Here is an 18719-nt window from a genome sequence, read left to right as displayed (position 1 = left end):
ACACTACCCGGGGTCTTTCCCTGCCAATCCATTGGCCAACTTACACTATGGGTTCTAAAAACCAATTCCCATTGACCAAACTGTGGTGCTTCTCAATTTGGGGTCTCACTCCCCCGATTCATCTCCCGGTGCCTCGCACAATTTCTAGGCTGCGACGTGTAGCTCTCCCAGCAGGTCTACCCACCTGCACACCTCCACCACTGTAGTTGCCACCCGAGCTTACCTAGCTCCTCACCCTAACCTAACTAACTGGGGACAGCCCCTCCTGGCTCTGTCACCCCATGGTGCCCTCTGGCACTGGGCTACCCGGGTCCGTCCTCCGGATCCTCGGGCCCCATCCACAACAACTACTACCGGCTCCCAGAGCCCACCTGCGGCCTCACCTGGCCGACATCCTCACAGTGGTGGAGTGCCCAAACCAACTACACACACTAACAGGCTACACGCCCAGCCATTTCCACAACACTAATGCACCCATCCAAAGACCATTCTTTCACCCGCACCACAGATGCCAATATCCAACCACAATTTACCTGTACCCTCTACCTAACACTTACACTACCCGCCCCGGGTATCCGTGATAGGGGTCCACTCTTCCCCCATTCACACCTTCGCACCATCCACTCCACTCCACAATTTCCACCATACTCACTCCACGACCATCCATTCCAATACTCCATTTATTCCACACTACCATTTATTCCACACAACCATTCTCCATTCACCTGTTGTTGCACACCTGTGCAATCACCTGGTGCCACCTGCACCCTCCTCCTCTTCCTGGACCATTTGGTCAACACAACACGCAATCACCACTACTCCCTCATACACTGCTCCACACACCTGTTCAGTTGCACACCTGTGCAATCACACCTGTTCAATTCTCACACACACGGCATCATCTCAGCTAACTACTCCCCTCTGAAACTTGCGCTTCCCAGTCGTCCCTTTAAACTATTGCGCTCCCACGTCATTATCATCCACACTAATCTACCTGCGTCCCCACTACAGGTATCAGTCACTATCTAACCTTAACGTCACCTAATGTCATCTTCTAGGTCCCTACACACAATATAACCTCACCCACCCGGGCTAGTTTTCACTGCCATCAACCCCATAAACTATAGCGCATTTGCCCCACGTGAGGGATGGTGGATTTGCCATCCCACCACATCGGGGGTCTCTCCCTATAAATTTTGTTCGTCCAAATTCAATAAACCAAAAATTTGCCATTTACTGCTAATCACCATACCATCATCAAATTTTGCTTTTTTCTAATTTCGGGGCCAAAACACTATCCTCATCACCCGTCTACTTATTACATCCTCTCGGTGCGCCAATTCCCTTCCAAAGCTCGGCTTCGTACAGCCGAGCAATGAACGCGGGTCGTTTTGTGCCAGCGGCTGGATACGTCCCGCATTCGGGGCAGGGACGGGGGCTTACCCGGGCCGAGATCCCACGCACCACCTCGGCGTGGAGCCATCCAATGTCCCGATCTCGACCTGCCGGCACGTCTCAATAGAAAGTGGTCGCCATGACGACCCTTCCTATCGGGCTGCCCGCTCCGCCTAGTGGAGCCCGGACGCGGCCGTTCCAAGCGAGGCCCAGCGTGGATCGCGCACGGCGGTCCTTTCGAACCCGCCGTGGCTCGGATCCCCGCTGGTTCTCGCGGCACGCGAAGCCCGGCACGCACCGAGGGCCCGATTCGGCTATAAGTCGCTCTAACCGCTAATTCGGTTACCGTCGATGCCTCACCTGGATGCTTACATGCATACGCTACCCCTTTCTTGCTCATACCTCCAGCTGTTTCCATACTCCTCGTCGTACCTCTTCTTACACACCTCGGTACACTCATTCCGCTCACCGACTTGGTCACACACCTGACCACCGAACACCTTGGCACACATTCGTCGCTCGCACACCTCACCAACACACCTCTTCGCGCCCCTTTCTCGGTCACCTCCTTTGTGACAATCACAGGTGTGCTCTCACCCGCACACCCAACCACGTGCCTCACTACCAATTCCAGCGTGCATTCCCACTCACGCTCTACCATTCCAGGTGTGCATCCTCCCATTCCAGGTGTACATCCTCGCTCACCTGTCACAACCAACTCACGCTCCGTGTCACTCTCACTACTGTCACCTCCACTCTCGGTCGCGCACTCACCCTTACTCTCGACAGCACACTCTTTCCTCATGCACCCGTCCGTTACACACCTTTCTCGCGCACACTCTCCCGTTACATCCTCTGTAACACTCACCACCCCGCGCTTCCATGTACCCCCTCGCACACGCGCTTCGACCAACTCACTCTTGACGGCACACTCACTCCTCGGCATGCACTTTTTCCTCACACACCCCATGGTCGGACATTCTCGCACACCTCTTTTTTCGCACACCAGACCTGTCGCACACTTCACCAACGGCCTATCACGAACACCCGGATCCAAACCAATCCCCAAGCCGACTGAAGCTTTCCTCACATCATATACATTGCCACTCACCTCCGTACCTCGTCATCGCACCTCCTTTGCCACCTGCAAACTCTTTATTCGGTTAGTGAGCATCACAACATGAGTTGAGCACCGACCTTGCACATATTCCATCACCTCCTCCTGGATTTCTCTTTTAGTTTCTGTCCGTCCCTTCTTAATTTCACTCACCTCTTCTTCCACTTCCTCTAATTTTTGTTTAACCTCTTTTATTTCTCGGTGCGTCTCCTCAAGTTCGTCCTCTAAGGCTACCGTGACCATCTCTATGTGCATCCTTACCTCTCGGTCCTTCGTCTCCATTATCTCTGTCACCTCGTCCACCCTCATTGTCAGTTCCTCACGTACCATCTGACATTGCCTCTGCGTCGCTATTAATTCGTTTTTAATTTCTTTTTGTGTCGCCTTTAACCCTCCTAGTACCGCAGTGTTCTTTTGAACCTGCTCCACTAGTTCTTTTTGTCCCTCCGTCAGCTGTTCCACCTCCTCCGTCAGATCTTCTATTCCCCCTTGTAACTTTGCCGTATTATTTCTCACCTCTTTCTCCATACGCTTCTCACCTCGCTTTACCTCCTCGCGTAGCCCCGAAACCTCCTCACCCACACCTCGTCGTATCTCCTCTTTCATCTCCTCCATCTCCTTTGTAGATGCCACCCTCATCTGTCCCAATTCATCCCTCTGAGCATCCAGTTTACTTTCTAACCCGATTTTTACCTCCTCTATCTGCTCTCCCATTTGTTTAATTTCTCGGGCGGATTGCTCCCCTATCTCCCGCAATTTGCCTTCCATCCTATTTTCTAGCCCCATTAACCCATTCTTTACCTCTTTTATCCCGTTGTCTATCTTCCCTATTTGGGCACTGGTACCCCTCACTTCGTCCCTTATTCGCTCACTATCAGCCCTCGCTTCGTCCCTCATTTTGTCCATAAGGGCCCCGATTTGTAGGAAAAAAAGGTTCGAATCCACCGGTGCTGCTACGGTCACGGGCGCGGCAAAATTTGGTGCCGCTACACCCACGTGCGCGAGGACGCCATTTTGCGCGCCTGATACTCCCTCAACCGCCTCCTCATTGCTCCCCTCCATTTGATCCTGGGTTACTCCTAACCCCTCTATCTCTCCCACCGGCATCCCGTCGCCTTGACCAGCCATGGCGCGATTTCAAAGTTCAGGTTTTGTAAAACAAAACAAATTTCGGCCGCTCCAAATTTTGACCTTTTTTTTTTTTTTTTAAATTTGGTTCGGGCCCCGAATCTCACTCCCAGACACCAATTGTTACAGATCGCGGTTTAGATGTTATGATGACCGAGCGGTGGTGTATTACCGTGACCTAACAGGATCCCCGACTCACCCGATTCCACCCAAACGTTGGCCGGATCGCACCGCAGCTAGTCAATAGGGAAAAGACAAAGGCGACACGGATGTGAAGAAGGAGAAGAAGACAAAAAGGTTGGAAATACTACTAAATTTATTTACTATTTACACACATAAGCAAAAAGAAAGCAGTCACGTTTATTTACAAGCACATAAGACGCAGGTGACACAGTGAAAATACTAGCTTACCTACAGTCTTAATTAACCCAGGACAGAACAAACAAAAGACAGACTCACGCGGGGAATGACAGGAATGGCAGGAGGTGGATGGCTGGAGGTGAACGCTTGGTGGAGCCAACTCGGAGCTTGGTGGAGCTTTGGTGGAGGTGAACGCTTGGTGGAGCCAACGCGGAGCTTGGTGGAGCCTTGGTGGAGGTGAACGCTTGGTGGAGCCAACGCGGAGCTGGGTGGAGCCTTGGTGGAGGTGAACGCTTGGTGGAGCCAACGCGGAGCTTGGTGGAGCCTTGGTGGAGGTGAACGCTTGGTGGAGCCAACGCGGAGCTTGGGGGGTTGGTGTGACGGGTTCTCTCTCCTTCCCTCACAAGCTTCAGGACTCTTTCTCTCTCTTTCTTAGTCCCACCCAGTCCAACAACTTCCTCTCTTGCTTAGTCCAACTCAAGGCCTTCCTGTCTTCTGATCTCCTCCCTCCTCGACTCCTCACCGCAACCAACGCAACCACTGACCGCCACCACCGACTCCTCACCGCAACCAACTGACCACCGACTCCACTGACTGACTCTTCACGACTCTCTCTTGACGACCAACTCTTTGTGACCAACTCTTTGTGACCAACTCTTTGTGACCAACTCACTTGCTTCCTGCGTGCGCGCCTTTATAACGCCTCCGGCGATTAAGCCGCCGGCCTTTTGGACACGCCCATCGGGGTGCTCACCTCGGCCCTGGTTGGTCGCGCGACCCTCTGGCTCCGCCCTTGATGACGATGGGCGGGCACGCCTTTCTTCTCCGACGAGAGCACAGGTTCAATGGCGGTTATTGGAGGGGAGGTAATTCGGCAATCGAGGCCCGGCAATGACGAGAGGGGATGTGAAGGAAATGGGGATTTTGGGGATGGGAATGAAAGGGGATCTATTCTCTTTCACTGGTGCAATGGAGTACTTCAATTAATGGGAGACACAGCCTTACCCTAAAACACAGAATAAGAGATAACTATCAACAGGGGTATTCTATTATTTGGCTGATGTGTATGCTTGTGGACTAATTATGGGATGCCCTTTCACCTTTACACAGCTCCGGAGGTAGGGGGGCGCAGAATAAACAATAGTAATAATAGTACAGCACACAATCAAAAAAAATACAGTCCTCATCTCCGCAACAGTATGTAGACTTTCCTGAATCTGATCACCCTCATCTTTGCCATTCTACCTATCTCCAAGCTTTGTGTAATTTTCTGCAAATTTGGAAAGCCTAATCTTAATTCAAACTGTCCAAATCTTTGACGTAAATTATATATTCAATAACATTCTTTTACTGCTCGCTGAGGAATTGCATTACATACATCCTTCGATCCAGACATCCTCCGCTTCACAGATACTCTTTGCTTCCCATCACTAATCTAGTTTCCAATCTAGTTAGTTGCTCTTGTAACCACTCCGCTAGCCCTCACCTCAAATAACGACCTCCTCTGTGGTACCTTGCCAAATGCCTTCTGAAAGTCTCGATGTACTACATCCACTGCACATTGGTGATTATTAATTATGCTCACACCAGGAGGGGAGGGGAGTAATACGATGAGAAAATAGTGAGGGAATAAAATCTATGACAAATGGAGCATCATGAGTATCTTCAACATAATCTTTTTGGTGTATCAATATGTTAGAATTTGGTGGGAGAATATATATGGCATATACTGTATATATATATATATATTAGTAATATTGTTGTTGTTGTACTGGCTGGGGGTGGGGGTATGTACGCATCCAGGTGTAGTTGCTGCATGTGGATGTGTATGTGCCCCTGCTGGCCCACCTTAGCTGACCGTATCGAGGTTGAAGGGCCGAAACGTGATGATGCTGAGGACCTCAACTGAGGACCCGGTCAGTGCGGCACACTTGTGACCAGGTGTGTTTTGAACATATATATATATATATATATAATTATATATATATATATATATATAATATATATATATATATATATATATATATATGAGAGATATATATATATATGAGAGATATATATATATATTGTTGCGGTTTTTAGAACCCTCACTTTGTAAATAATAATCCTTGTAAATAATCCCCTGTAAATATTCCCATTTTTGTGTAAAGGTCAAAGGTCGCACCCAAGCTAGTCCATATTGCAACACGTAGAGCACATAGAAACCTCTTTAGTTATCTCATTAGTATGTGTTCTCGTTAAGGATCTGTTCCCAATAGTTTGACTCTGCGTTTGCATTCATCAAATAAGATAGGCCCTTTCAATTATTCCCAATCTCTCTCTCTCCAGCCATCAATTAACACCTACAGTCGGGTTGCCCATTTTCCTGCCCTCCCCTGCCTTTTGTTGGCCGCGTTTTGCTGCACAAGACGCCATTAAGCACGCGGTCAAGTCCGGAGAAGAAGGGGGGAGGAGCTATCGAGCGAGGCGGATCCCTGTTAAGGGTGGACCCAAGGAGCCCTCATCACCCAACCAGGGCCGAGGCCAGCTCCTCCGTGGGCGGATCCAGATGTACCGCGGCTTAATACGCGAGCGCGCTACATAAGCGCTCGCGTGGGACTGCTTCAGGGGTTGTGAGTTGGTGCTTCGGGCAGAGCAGAGCGCAGAGCGTGGTGGTTCGTGGCAGCCGAGAGGAGAGAGGGTTGGCGCGACGTGTCAGAGCTGGTGAGAGGGACTGCTTGGCAGAGTTGGAGAGAGACGGTCCGCTGGCGTTCAAGAACGACCATACCAACCGCGCTGCCTGCCGGAGTTTCGCCGCGGCACCAGAGACGTGAGCCGGAGTGAATGCGGACCAAAGACGTGGACGAGAACCGGACCGGTGCCCACGCTGATCAGCTGGACCTTTCTGCCTGCTATTCCCCATACGTGTAAGTCTGTTTGTGTTGTCCTGGGCGTGTGATAAAATAAGACTGTCTAAGGTTTGCCCTGTGTATCTGCCTCTTCTTCTTCCCTGTACATTCTTCCCTTCCGTTTCTTCTTTGGTTTTGGTATTGCACATAATTAATAAACCTGTGTTCTTCCTTCTTATTCTTTGGGTTTCCTCTCATCCGATCGTTCTAGTGATTTCTCCATTGAATACCTGTGGCACGATATAGGAACCGCTTAGAATCGGGTTTAGACTGCCGCTAACGGCTCGAGCTTCGGATTGCTAAAACCGCTCGGCAATATTCCATCTTGTCCGTGGCTCGGGCAGGAGTATCGCCCTGCTTTACGGCCGGAAGTAGCACGCAGGTATTCGGGACTTCCGTTGACCAATGACCCTGGCTGCTTCCGACCGGAAGGAATGCGATATCTTCTAAAGGACTGGGGGATGGCCAGCTTAAAGGACAAGGGGATTAACCCCCCCTTGATAAGGGGAGCGCTGACCCCAGATCCGCAACTGTGTGTGTGTGTGTGTGTGTGTGTGTGTGTGTGTGTGTGTGTGTGTGTGTGTGTGTGTGTGTGTGTGTGTGTGTGTGTGTGTGTGTTGTAGTGAGTGAGTGAGAGTGAGTGAGTGATAAGTGGAACCATTGATCAAAGGTTCACAAACCCCCAGGATTAGCTCTTTCACGAGCCTCGATTCAGTATACAAAAAAAAAAAAAAAAATCAAACCCACAGCCTCTGTTGAACACCATGCCTCCAGGAAAAGGTGTCTCGTTCAGTTTGCAATGGAAGCTAAAATGCTGACATAACGTTGATAAATGCTCGAAGGAGTGGAAATCTGTGTTGTGACATCATGGCCTGTGTTTGGGGTATGTGCTCACATGACAGATTTTTTTTTTTTTTTTTTTTTGTATACAAAATCGAAGCTCGTAAAAGAGCTAACATTCATCACACAAGCAAATCAAACAGACAAACAAAGTATATAAAAAGGGGAGCGGTAGACAAGATGGGGAGAGAAGGGGAAGCACACAAACACAACATTTGAGAGCAGGGACATCGGGAGATGTGTGGGACGGAGAGGGCTTGGGGGGAGGAGGCGTGGGAAGGGGGGTGGGGGGGTGGGAGAAGTATAAAACACAAAAACACCAAGGACTTCCAGGAAATAAGTTGGTATTTCAAAAAAGTGGATTTGGGGTGAAATTAGCTGGGGTAGAAAAGATCAAGGTTTTGGATGGGGGAAGATAAGAGATGGTGGTGAACAGCTGTTTTAAAGACCTGGAGGGAGGAGTGGGAATGAAGAGAGTGAGGGAGTTTGTTCCAGAGGCGGGAGAAAAGAGGAATGAAGGAGTGAAGGTGAGCAGAGAGTCTTGATTTTGGCAGTTTAACCATAAGAGGGTTGCAGGCACATCTTGTGCGACCTGTAGGAATATGTGGGGGACAGAGCCCAGAGAGAGCTGGGGGAGCAAGGCCGGAGAGGAGTTGGTAGAAGACGGAAAGACCACCAACCTGCCTACGGTGAGTAAGTGAAAGGCCCTCGGAGACAGCTTCATCGCGGGAGATTCCAATGATTCTGAACGCTTTGGTTTCAACAGCGTGAAGACGAGCTAGGTGTGAGGCAGGAGCACCAGCCCAGAGGGGAGAGCAGTATTCCATTGAGCTGCGGATGAAAGCATTGTATGTGGTGAGGAGTTCAGGTGTGCCAAGGAAGGACTTCGCATGACGGAGGATGCCCAGTCGGTGACTGGCTTTGGAGGCCAGATTTGAAATGTGATTTTCTCAGGAAAGATCATGGCAGATAGTGAGACCCAAAAGCTTGAGTGACAGAACTTCTTGGAGAGGATTATTCAGAAAGTGGATGGGAGGGTTGTCCAGTCGGTCTTTTCGGAGAGACATCGTAAGAGTGTGAGATTTGTCGGGATGGAAAGACATGTTCCACTTGTTTGCCCAGTCTGTGATTTTGTCCAGGTCTGCAGAGAGTGAGGAGGCTGCAGACTGCCGATCTGAGGGATGAGGAATTTAGCGGCAGAGAGTGGAGTCATCAGCAAAGAGATAGAGAGGATTTTCAAGAGAGTCAGAGAGATCATTGATGAAGACCAGAAAAAGCACAGGGCCCAGAACACTACCTTGGGGAACTCCAGCCAGAACAGGAAGGGGAGATGAGAGAAATCCATTCAGGGCCACACGTTGACTACGACTATTGAGGAAGTCCGCCAGCCATGCGTGGAGATTTCCATGGATACCAAAGGAGGAGAGTTGGGTGAGCAGAGCGGGGTGCCAGACAGTATCGAAGGCACATGATATGTCAAGGGAGACAGCTCTAATTTCCTGTTTGGCATTGAGGACCTCCATCCATTGTTGAGACAGCAGAAGCAGCATGTCCAGAGTAGAGTGACCTGGTCTGAAACCAAATTGATGATCAGAGATCAAGCCATTGGAGAAGAGGAAAGATTTCATATCCGAAGCAATGATGGATTCCATGACTTTGCTGATAATTGTGAGAAGGCTGATTGGTCGGTAGTTGCTAGGATCTGTTTTTGCACCTTTTTGTGTAAAGCGGTGATGTTGGCTGATTTCCAAGCAGATGGTAGATGACCTTGAGCAAAAGAGAGGGTGAAGAGAACAGAGAGAAGGAGTGAAAGCGGCAGAGCGGAAGAACAGGATTTTAGGACCCGTGGGCTGATGCCGTCAGGTCCAGTTGCAGAATCAGAGTCGAGGGTTGACAGAAACTTTTCCACCTTGTCAGGAGGAAAGGACACAGAGTCCAGGAGCAGCTGGGTACGACTGGGTATGGTGGGTACAGAGTGGGATGGGTTTGGGACACAAGATTTTGAGGAAAACACAGAGTTGAGGCATTCAGCTTTTTCACGTGCGGAGTCAGCTGTGTCGCCATTTGAGGTAAGGGAGGGGATGGAGGGGGAACAAACACCAGAAACAGATTTGACCAGACGCTACCAGGATTTGGAAGAGGGAGACAGATAAGAGAGTTCGGTCTTGAGAACGGAGAGATATTGTTTCCTGGCTCTCCTGAGGGTGGACACACACTTGTTTCGGGCTTTGTGAAAGGAAATGAGATTTCCTTCCGTTGGATTTGCTTTCCAGGAGACGAAGGCAAGTTGTTTCTGGGCAATAGCCTCACCACAAGATTCCCTGTACCATGGACAGGAGGAAGGGTATGACAACTGAAGACGAGATGGGATAAATCTGTGCATGAGAGAGAGCAATTTACTTTGGAAGAATTTCCAAGATGAGTTGATGTCAGAGGCGGTGGAGATGGGAGACCAGTCCAGATGATTGATGGCTGCTTGAAGACCGTACCACGTACCAGTTGGCCTGAGTGAAATGCCAGACTCGCCGACGCTGAGGAGGCTCTCTGAGAATGGTCAGAGAGATGTCCACTTTAACAAGCACATGATCAGATGAGCCGATTGGAGCAGAAGAAGAGCAGCAGACATTTTCAGGGAAGTTAGTCATAACCAAGTCCAGAAGGGATGATGCTACGTTGACTGAGATCCAGGTCGGGAAATTGACAGATTGTGTCAGTCCCATTGAGTCGCAGAAGTCCTTTGCTGAGCAGCCATGGCTGGTTGGAGAGGTACCCACACCCAGCCAACCAGCATGGTGACAATTGAAATCACCACATATGAGGAAGAGAGAGTTGGGATGAGTAGATCGAAGTTGGTCCATATTATCAGACAGCGAGATGTAGATGGAGTCATCACTGTTTGGTGGACGGTACAACACACATATGAACAAAAGGTGGGAGCGAAGGGGAAGCCGTAGCCAGAGGTATTCCTGGGGGTGAGGTGGAGAGAGGGCAGTGCAGGGCGAGTTAGGAAGAGAGTTTTTGATAAAGATAGCAACCCCACCTCCAGGACGAGGCTCAGGTCTATCATACCTGAGGAGGGAGTAACCTGGGAGAGATACTAAGGAATCATAGACATCATGGAGGAGGAAAGTTTCTGTTAAGCAGATCACGTCTGGTTTGTCAGAAGCAACCTGTATGGAGAGATCAGTCAAGTTTGAGTGAAGGCCCTGGATGTTTGAGGTCCATACCATTAATGAAGAGGAAGGGGGAGCATCGGATACAGAACAGGGGGGAGGAGGGGTAGGGTAAGATGTGGAAGAGGAGGAAGAGGTAGGGAGAGCTGTTGAAGGTGTGTCAGAGATTTCAGAATGGCTCGGAGAAAGGGAAGGATGGGGCGGACAAAAGATTTGATGGTGATTGGGTGAGGCACAGTGAGGTGTTATTTGAGGAGGGGGAAGAGCGAGGCAGAACGTTGGGGGAGATGGAGGTGAGATTTGGGGAAGGGGGAAGAAGCGGGGAGGACGCTTTGAGGGGGAGGGGTGAGAGGCAGGAAATGGAGAAGTAATGAGGTTGGGGAGATTAGAAGGGGAGGGGCGAGGGGGGAGTTTATGAGGGGAGGGGTTAGGGGGAGCTTAGGAGGGAAGGGACAAGGGGGGGGATTTGAAAGGATGCGAGATGGGGGAGATTTGGAGGGGAGGGGTTAGGGGGGAGTCTAGGAGGGGAGGGGCGAGGGGAGTCTAGGAGGGGAGGGGTGTGGGGGGAGTTTAGGAGGGAAGGGGGTAGATTTGAAAGGGATGGGTGATGGGGAGGATTTGGAGGGGAGTGGCAAGGGGGAAGATTTGAAAGGGATGGGTGATGGGGAAGATTTGGAGGGGAGGGGCAAGGGGGAAGATTTGAAAGAGATGGGTGATGGGGAAGATTTGGAGGGGAGGGGCAAGGGGGGAGATTTGGAGGAGAGGGGTGATGGGGAAGTTTTGGAGGGGAGGGGTGAGATTGGATTTTAGAAAGTGTTCGATTAATGGGAAACGAACATTTATTGCAAAATGAGTTTCTTGTGACCTTCGAGTCAAAGGTACGTTTAAGGACGCTGGAGGGGGGGTGGGGGGGGGGGGTGGAGCGCAGGTGCGTTTAGGGAATGTATGAAAGAGGCACTGTAAGAAATAGAATTTTTTTTTGGAATGAATAGATTTGGTGAACAAGTCGAAAGCACCCTTTTAAAGAAGTATAAGAAGAAAAAGGTGTTATAATATACGACAGAATACATCACTTCAGGGGAAAGTTTAAACATTTTTAAATTTAACAGTGAAAACTATCTGGGGAAAATGGGGGTGAAACACGTGGTCGAAGAACGAACGAACGAATAAGAACAACGAATAAACGAATAAGAACAGAGAAGGAAATGTTTTTTTGGTTGTTTTTTTTTGAGTTGAGATTTTAAACAAGGAAGTATGGGGTGAAAAGACTGGGAAAAACTGAGAGAACGAAAGTAATTGGAGCACAATCGACGGACCGCTGAGAGAAAAACAAAGCCTCAAGGTAGGACACGGTACAAGGCCTCAAAATACATGGCACGAATTAACCGACGATTTTCTATACAGGTATGGAAGATTAACACCGATAATCCTCCTAGGGACACACCACAGGCACACACCGAAAGATAAATACAGTTTCGACAAAAACACAGTTGTGAACAATTACTTAACTTCGAAAGCGTGAGAGCGTGGACAGCTTCGAAAAGACGTGACCTCGCCGACAGAGATCTCGCGAGATCTTTGAATAGATCATTCTGAATACCCAAATATCCCATCTCTACCGCTCATGATGTTAACTCAGCTTGAGAATTCATCTACAGATACCTGCTTTTCTTAATCACAGATCCATCCCATCTCATCTTCAATTGTACTACCTTTATTCCCCCCTGGGGTACATTGAATCCTGTAGTGAGGCAGTTCCTTTTTTAATTTTTTGTCTACATAGTCGAGGCTCGTGGAAGAGCGAGTATCGTGAACGGATCAGAAACAACAGAAGCTAATCAGAAACTTTGAAACAACGTGGCTTCTCCTCCTGGAAGGCAAACCTGACTGAAGTCAATATAAAAATCATTCCACAAAGCCCGCAACAAGTGTCTTTCCACACACAGGTGAGCCAGAATACATCTGTCCAACCTCAAGATTGAATTTTCAAACTTGTCTCCCTCCTCTAAAACCTGATGGTGGTGTGTTAAGTCTGTCTCTGGAGTATGCTCTGCTTCCATCCCTTCCCTCACCTCAAATGGCACCACAGCCGACTTCGCTCGTGAGAAGGCTGGATGCCTCAATTCTGTATTTGCTTCCAAAACGTGTGTCCTGCTTCCAAAACGTGTGTCCCCAACCCTTCTCCCTCTGTACGCACTCTACCCAGACACTCCCAAGTGCTCCTGGACTCTGCATCTTTTGCAACTGAGAAGGTGGAGAAGTTTCTGGAAACCGTCGACTCTGATGATGCAACTTGACCAGACGGCATCAGCTCACGTGTCCTAAAAACCTGTTCTCATGCTCTTGCACATCTTCCTTCTGTTTTTTTCTCACCCTATCATATGCCCTCAGTCATCTTACATCTGCATGGCAGACAGCCAACATCACCACATTACATAAAAGGTGTGAAACTGATCCCCTTAACTACAGACCTATCAACTTACTTCTCATCATCAGCAAGGTCATGTAATCCATCATCACAGTTGACGTAAAATACTTCCTTTTCCCCAACAACTTCATCTCAAATCATCAATTCGGATTCAGACCTAGTCACTCTACATTGGACATGCTGCTTCTACTCACCCAACAGTGGATGATGATGTCCACTCCTGCATCCTCAGATGCATATGGCTGCAAAAGCAGTTTCTTGACTATTGGGCACAATCACTCCTACACAGGATACTCGAATGGCTCATTCATCCCAGTAAGCTGGCATTCATTTATCCGACCTCGGAAGCATGACAGGCTGAGTCAACCCCACCTGGTGTTAATTCAACGACCAACTTGGATTTGAAATTAGGACCCTAGAATCCCAAGCCAATACCATAACTGTTAAGCCAACACCAGGCTTACCCAACAATGGATGGAGGCCCTCAATATCAGACATGAGATCAGGGCTGTCTCTCCAAACATATCTCTAGCTCTTGATAAAGTCTGGCACCCCGCCTTGCTCTCCAAACTATTTTCCTATGGCATACAAGGCCAACTCCACTGATGGTATACTGACTTCTTCTACTCTCATAGCCCACATGTGGCATTCAAGGAGTATTTTAATCTCCTCTCCCGATCAAGATTGGAGTGCCCCAAGGCAGTGTTCTACGCCCACTCCTCTTCCTAGTCTTCATCACCGATCTCTCTGGCTCTGGAAAATCCCCTTTATCTATTTGCTGATGATCCACCCTTTGGCGTGACATCGCTCATCCTTCAGACAGGCAGGCAGCAGCCTCTTCCCTCTCTTCAGACCTTGATAGAATCATAAGCTGGTGAAGCACCTGGAATATGTGCCAAATCTCACACTCTCACGATCTCTCCAAAAAAAACATCTGGCAAACCCTTCTCATCTACTTTCTTAATTCTCCTTTTGAAGAAGTTCAGTCATTCAAACTCCTGGGTCTCACTTTCAGCCTCGATCTGTCATGGTCAAACCACACTTCTAACATGGCCTACAAAGCCAGTTACTGACTGGGCACACTCGATCATGCAAAGTCCTTCCTTACACACCTGAACTGTTATCCACATACAAGTCCTTAATCCACACCTTAATGGAATACCACTCTCCCCTTTGGGATCATACTGGTCACCTCAGCCCAATGCTTAGCCCTATCACTTCACAACTAAACCCAGTTTAAATATGGTTGTTTGTCCGTGTTCTATCCTTTTAAAATGCTGAGCGTCAAGAAAGGAAGCAGCACATACAGCGTCTTCTTTGGTCCTTTGTACGTCTCGGTCTGAGTTCGAACCACCACCCTCGCAGACTCAGAGTAGACACACTAAGAATTACGCCGGAGAATGTGGGTCTGCAGAACCTTATCCTGTTTCGTGTTTTTTGCTTTTTCGAGTTTCAAGGACGAATATTTTATCTAAGATCCTTTGTTGAAACCAAATTGGCATCTACACTTCCTTCGAGGTACATCACTCTTTAATTGTCACAAATTGATTCCCATCACGGCAACTGAATACCGAGGAATTCCGCATGTTGGATATCCTTGACTTCAATGCTGAGGTACAAAAACAGAATTGAAAAGCAGTGCCAGAGCAAGAAACGAAAGTGACTGCCCTTTGAAAGCGACCACAAATCATTCTTTAAAGCAACCCATCACAATCAGGGCCACAAGTTGGCAATGGCAGTCTTTATCTAGTGTCAAAATATCTGCGTTTGATGAACAGCAATGGATGTCTATTGATTTTTCAAACCATATTATCCCTGCAGGCATTTTCAGACATCTGACTCAGAAACATTTGATTCGTAAGACATGCCAACTAATTAATCGCAAACTGACGTTAACAGACGAAAACTGGCAAGTGAGACAGTTGTTAGTTGTTCTCCCACTGCCTTTTTGGAGGTATGCAAAGATGAGAGACGTTTAGACATAATCTATGCTTTGGGGCTTTGTCTGTGTTTTGCATCTTCCTGGAGAAGCTAGTCTGGTTGCAATGAGAGTAGGTCAACATGCCGGTGATCTCTGGGCAAAATGAGTGCCAAGAGTAACCGGTGCCCTTTGACTCTATGCGCGTGCAGTGCTGGTGCTGGGAGGACGGGCTGTTTCATCGTCATCGACATCATGATGGACATGGCTGTGCGGGAAGGTCTCCTCGACATCTACAACTGTGTGTGTGAACTGCGCAGCCGACGTATCAACATGGTGCAGACAGAGGTGTGTTTTGTGAACTTGTTGCTCAACACATTGAGGATGAAGGAGTAGGACCTATGGAGGAAATTGGGAGAGGTGCGTGGAGAAACCACGAGGTTATTGTGGTAACGAATGAAAAAGGTTAAGACTGTAGAGCTTGCATACTTTCTCACCTGACCTGATTTACAACTTGCTTGTTGAAAGCCTTCTCTGGAAAATCATTGACTGGATGAGCAGTTGAGAGCAACTAGCAGCTATGGCCTTTACACAAAGGCTTGAAGAATGAGGTGGAAATGAAAGCCTTAGAGTGAAATATTAGAATGAATATTTGATTAGAAAAGCACATAAACACAATGCTCCTAATTTTCACCAATTTAAGCTAAAGTGGGAGGAACTCTACCAATCTTACCCTGTCTGGGCCAAATGCATCTCTATTTCCTGAAGTGGGAACAAATATTTAACCTGATTGATCCATAATGATGAGGATGGCCGAGTTGAAAGGCCTGCATGGTAGCTGATGATAGGCCTGTTGGTTGTTCCCATTTGAGCACATGGCTCATGATACGCATGGAGTCCCAGATTCAAAATCCATATGCTGTGTTGATTCATCTATTGGCTAGTAATGTCTTTGTAATTAATTTAAAAGTGCTGTGCATTGATGTCTCATCTTGGCCTTGTACTGCATGTCCGATGTGTGCAAAGCCCCAGCACGAGCTTTATATCACCAAGAAAGGCAGCAAAAACTGGCCATGTGTTCCATTATTCTTTGTCTGATCTTCATGACGATAGAGTCACCTGCGGGGACATGCGTCCCTGCAGTTGCTCATCCAATCAATTCCACCATTGATCCATTTGTGTCGCACTCGAATGACAGTTGCAACGTATGTGTGATTTCTAGGGTAAAGCTCCTTTGCTGAACCCGTCATTGTTGGTGAGAGAAGCGATTGGCCCTGAAATTCCACGGCAGCGTGCATTTATACCGAGCAACAGTGTTCATTTATCAACAGGGACAGTCCACCGCAGTTGCACGCGTTTGTCCTCAGGAGCAGTACGTGTTTATCCACGACGCAATGCTGGAGGCTTGCCTGTGTGGTGACACCGCCATCTCTGTGCATGCCTTCCGTGCTGCGTACCCCACCATTGTGTGCACGGACCCACAGAGTGGCTCTTCACAAGTAAAAGACGAGTTCCAGGTGGGTTTGGAGCATTTGCTTTGCATCATGCTCGTATATCAGAAGTTTTCATCCTTTGTTGGAGGTGCACATGCTGCGCACTCGATAAAGTAATGTTAAGCAGAAATTATATGCTTGTTCAGGGACAGGTATAAATCTCCATAAAACCTTGGTATGTCTAATGTACCGTACATTGCTCATAATTGAAAGAATTCCTTCAACATGAACTGTGTGTGATAAACCTTGAGGCATCTTATTGCTCCTGGGATCAGGGAAATCTCCTCGTGTCTGTGCCTGGTCTCTCTTGCTTGGTCTTGAGTCTCTCTGCTCTTTCTGCTGCGATTCAAATCGATGACTGGTCACATATCAGGTGTAATGACTTGTCACCTGATAATTACTCGACATGGAGATACGTTTGATTAATGTTATCATGTTTCTCCTGGGTCTTTTATTCAGTATTGTATAATGAAGATTGTACATTTGCAATTGTCTGCTAGACAACGTCATCAAACTTGAGATGTGCTGGAGCCCTCTGGTGTTGAATGTTCAGAATACGGAACATACAACCAAGACTAATGGTATTGTTATTTTGTGAACGTTCACCAAGACTAATGGTGAACGTTCAACTGGAGAGCCCTCTGGTGTTGAACGTTCAGAATGCTGAACATATAACCAAGACTAATGGTGTTGTTATTTTGTTATTATTATGATTATTAGCCCATCCCCTGCGCAGCAGGAGACAGGGTTTTGTAATCTCTTCTCTGTGTCTGTCTGTCTGTGTGTGTGCGTGTGCGTGTCTGTCCGCGCCGTAATGTTTTTACCATTTTAATTTTGTCATCAAATTTTCACCAAAACTTTATTATGATAACTAGCGTGACTCGGCGCGCTCCACGCGCTTCACCACACGTCGATTCAGTGTGATAGGCGTCTTTGACCATTTCGGTGTCTTTTGGGTATTTTGGGTCTTCAGGGCCATTTGGGTCTTCAGGGTCTTTTGGATCCTATAGGCCTTTAAGGGTATTTTGGGTCTTTGAGGTGTTTTGGGTCTTCGGGGTCTTTTGGGTCTTCGGTGTCTTCAGGGACTTTTGGGTCTTAAGGGTCTTTTGTTCCCTCTGAGTCTTTAAGAGTCTTTGTGGTATTTTGGTTATTTGGGGTATGTAAGGGTCTAAACTTTAGACCATTACATACCCCAAATAACCAAAATATCCTTTAGACTCTAAAGGGTATTTTGGGTCTTCAGGGTCTTTTTGGGTTTTTAGGGTAGTTTTAGTCTTCTAGGTCTTTTGGATATTCGGGGTGTTTCGGGTCTTCGGGGTATTTTGGTTCCTCCTGGTCTTTTGGGTCTTCAGGGTCTTTGGGGTCTTCTGGGTTTTTTCAGTATTCGATGTCTTCAGGGGCTTTTGGGTCTTAAGGGTCTTTTGGTTGCTCTTGGTATTTAAGGGTTTTTGGGTCTTTTTGGGTCTTCTGGGTGTTTTGTGACTTCGGGGTCTTTTGGGTCTTCGGGGTCTTTTGGGTCTTCGGGGTCTTTTGGGTGTTTTGGGTCTTCGGGGTCTTTTGGGTTTTTGGGGGTCTTTAAGGGTATTTTGGGTCTTCAGGGGTCTTGGGAGAATTAAAGGGTCGTCAAAGGTCTGAGGGGTCTCAGCAGCCTAAACGTAATTAAGAGGGTTATTTAAGAGGGTGGTAATTTTATTTGAAGAAGAAGAAGACTTTTTCGTCGCATATAAACATAACAACATAACCATATACGTTTGCTCTATTATAATAAGATACGGAGAAGGGAAATTAATAATTTTTTCAAAGGTCAGCAGGTCAGCGTCACATAAAATCATCAATTTTCATCCAATTGACCTGAAATTTCAATTTAACATTGGAGTTTTGTCATCAAATTTTAACAAAGGTTTATTATGAGAACTAGCGTGAGGTGGCGTGTTCCGCGCGCCTCACCACACGTCGTTTCAAAGGAGTAGGCATCTCTG

General features: G+C 47.9%; 1 protein-coding gene across 4 annotated transcripts in view; it reads left to right on the top strand.

Moving 5' to 3' along the window:
* Positions 1–18719, top strand: part of LOC137436662 (receptor-type tyrosine-protein phosphatase mu) — a 571417-nt gene that overhangs the window by 476648 nt on the left and 76050 nt on the right. For 3 of the 4 annotated variants that reach the window (XM_068130656.2, XM_068130657.2, XM_068130658.2), the window contains 2 exons: positions 15460–15595; positions 16615–16764. In XM_068130656.2, the coding sequence (XP_067986757.2) occupies positions 15460–15595; positions 16615–16764 (286 nt within the window). Of the gene's footprint in view, positions 1–6784; positions 6907–15459; positions 15596–16614; positions 16765–18719 lie in introns of those variants that run through there. The other variant, XM_078786678.1, reaches the window with a different exon arrangement.

This window comes from Myxine glutinosa, chromosome 11, assembly GCF_964187855.1.
Source record: "Myxine glutinosa chromosome 11, kmMyxGlut1.1, whole genome shotgun sequence".
Lineage (NCBI taxonomy): Eukaryota > Metazoa > Chordata > Myxini > Myxiniformes > Myxinidae > Myxine > Myxine glutinosa.
Note: the sequence above shows the minus strand (reverse complement) of the source record. Positions and strands in the feature narration are given on the sequence as shown.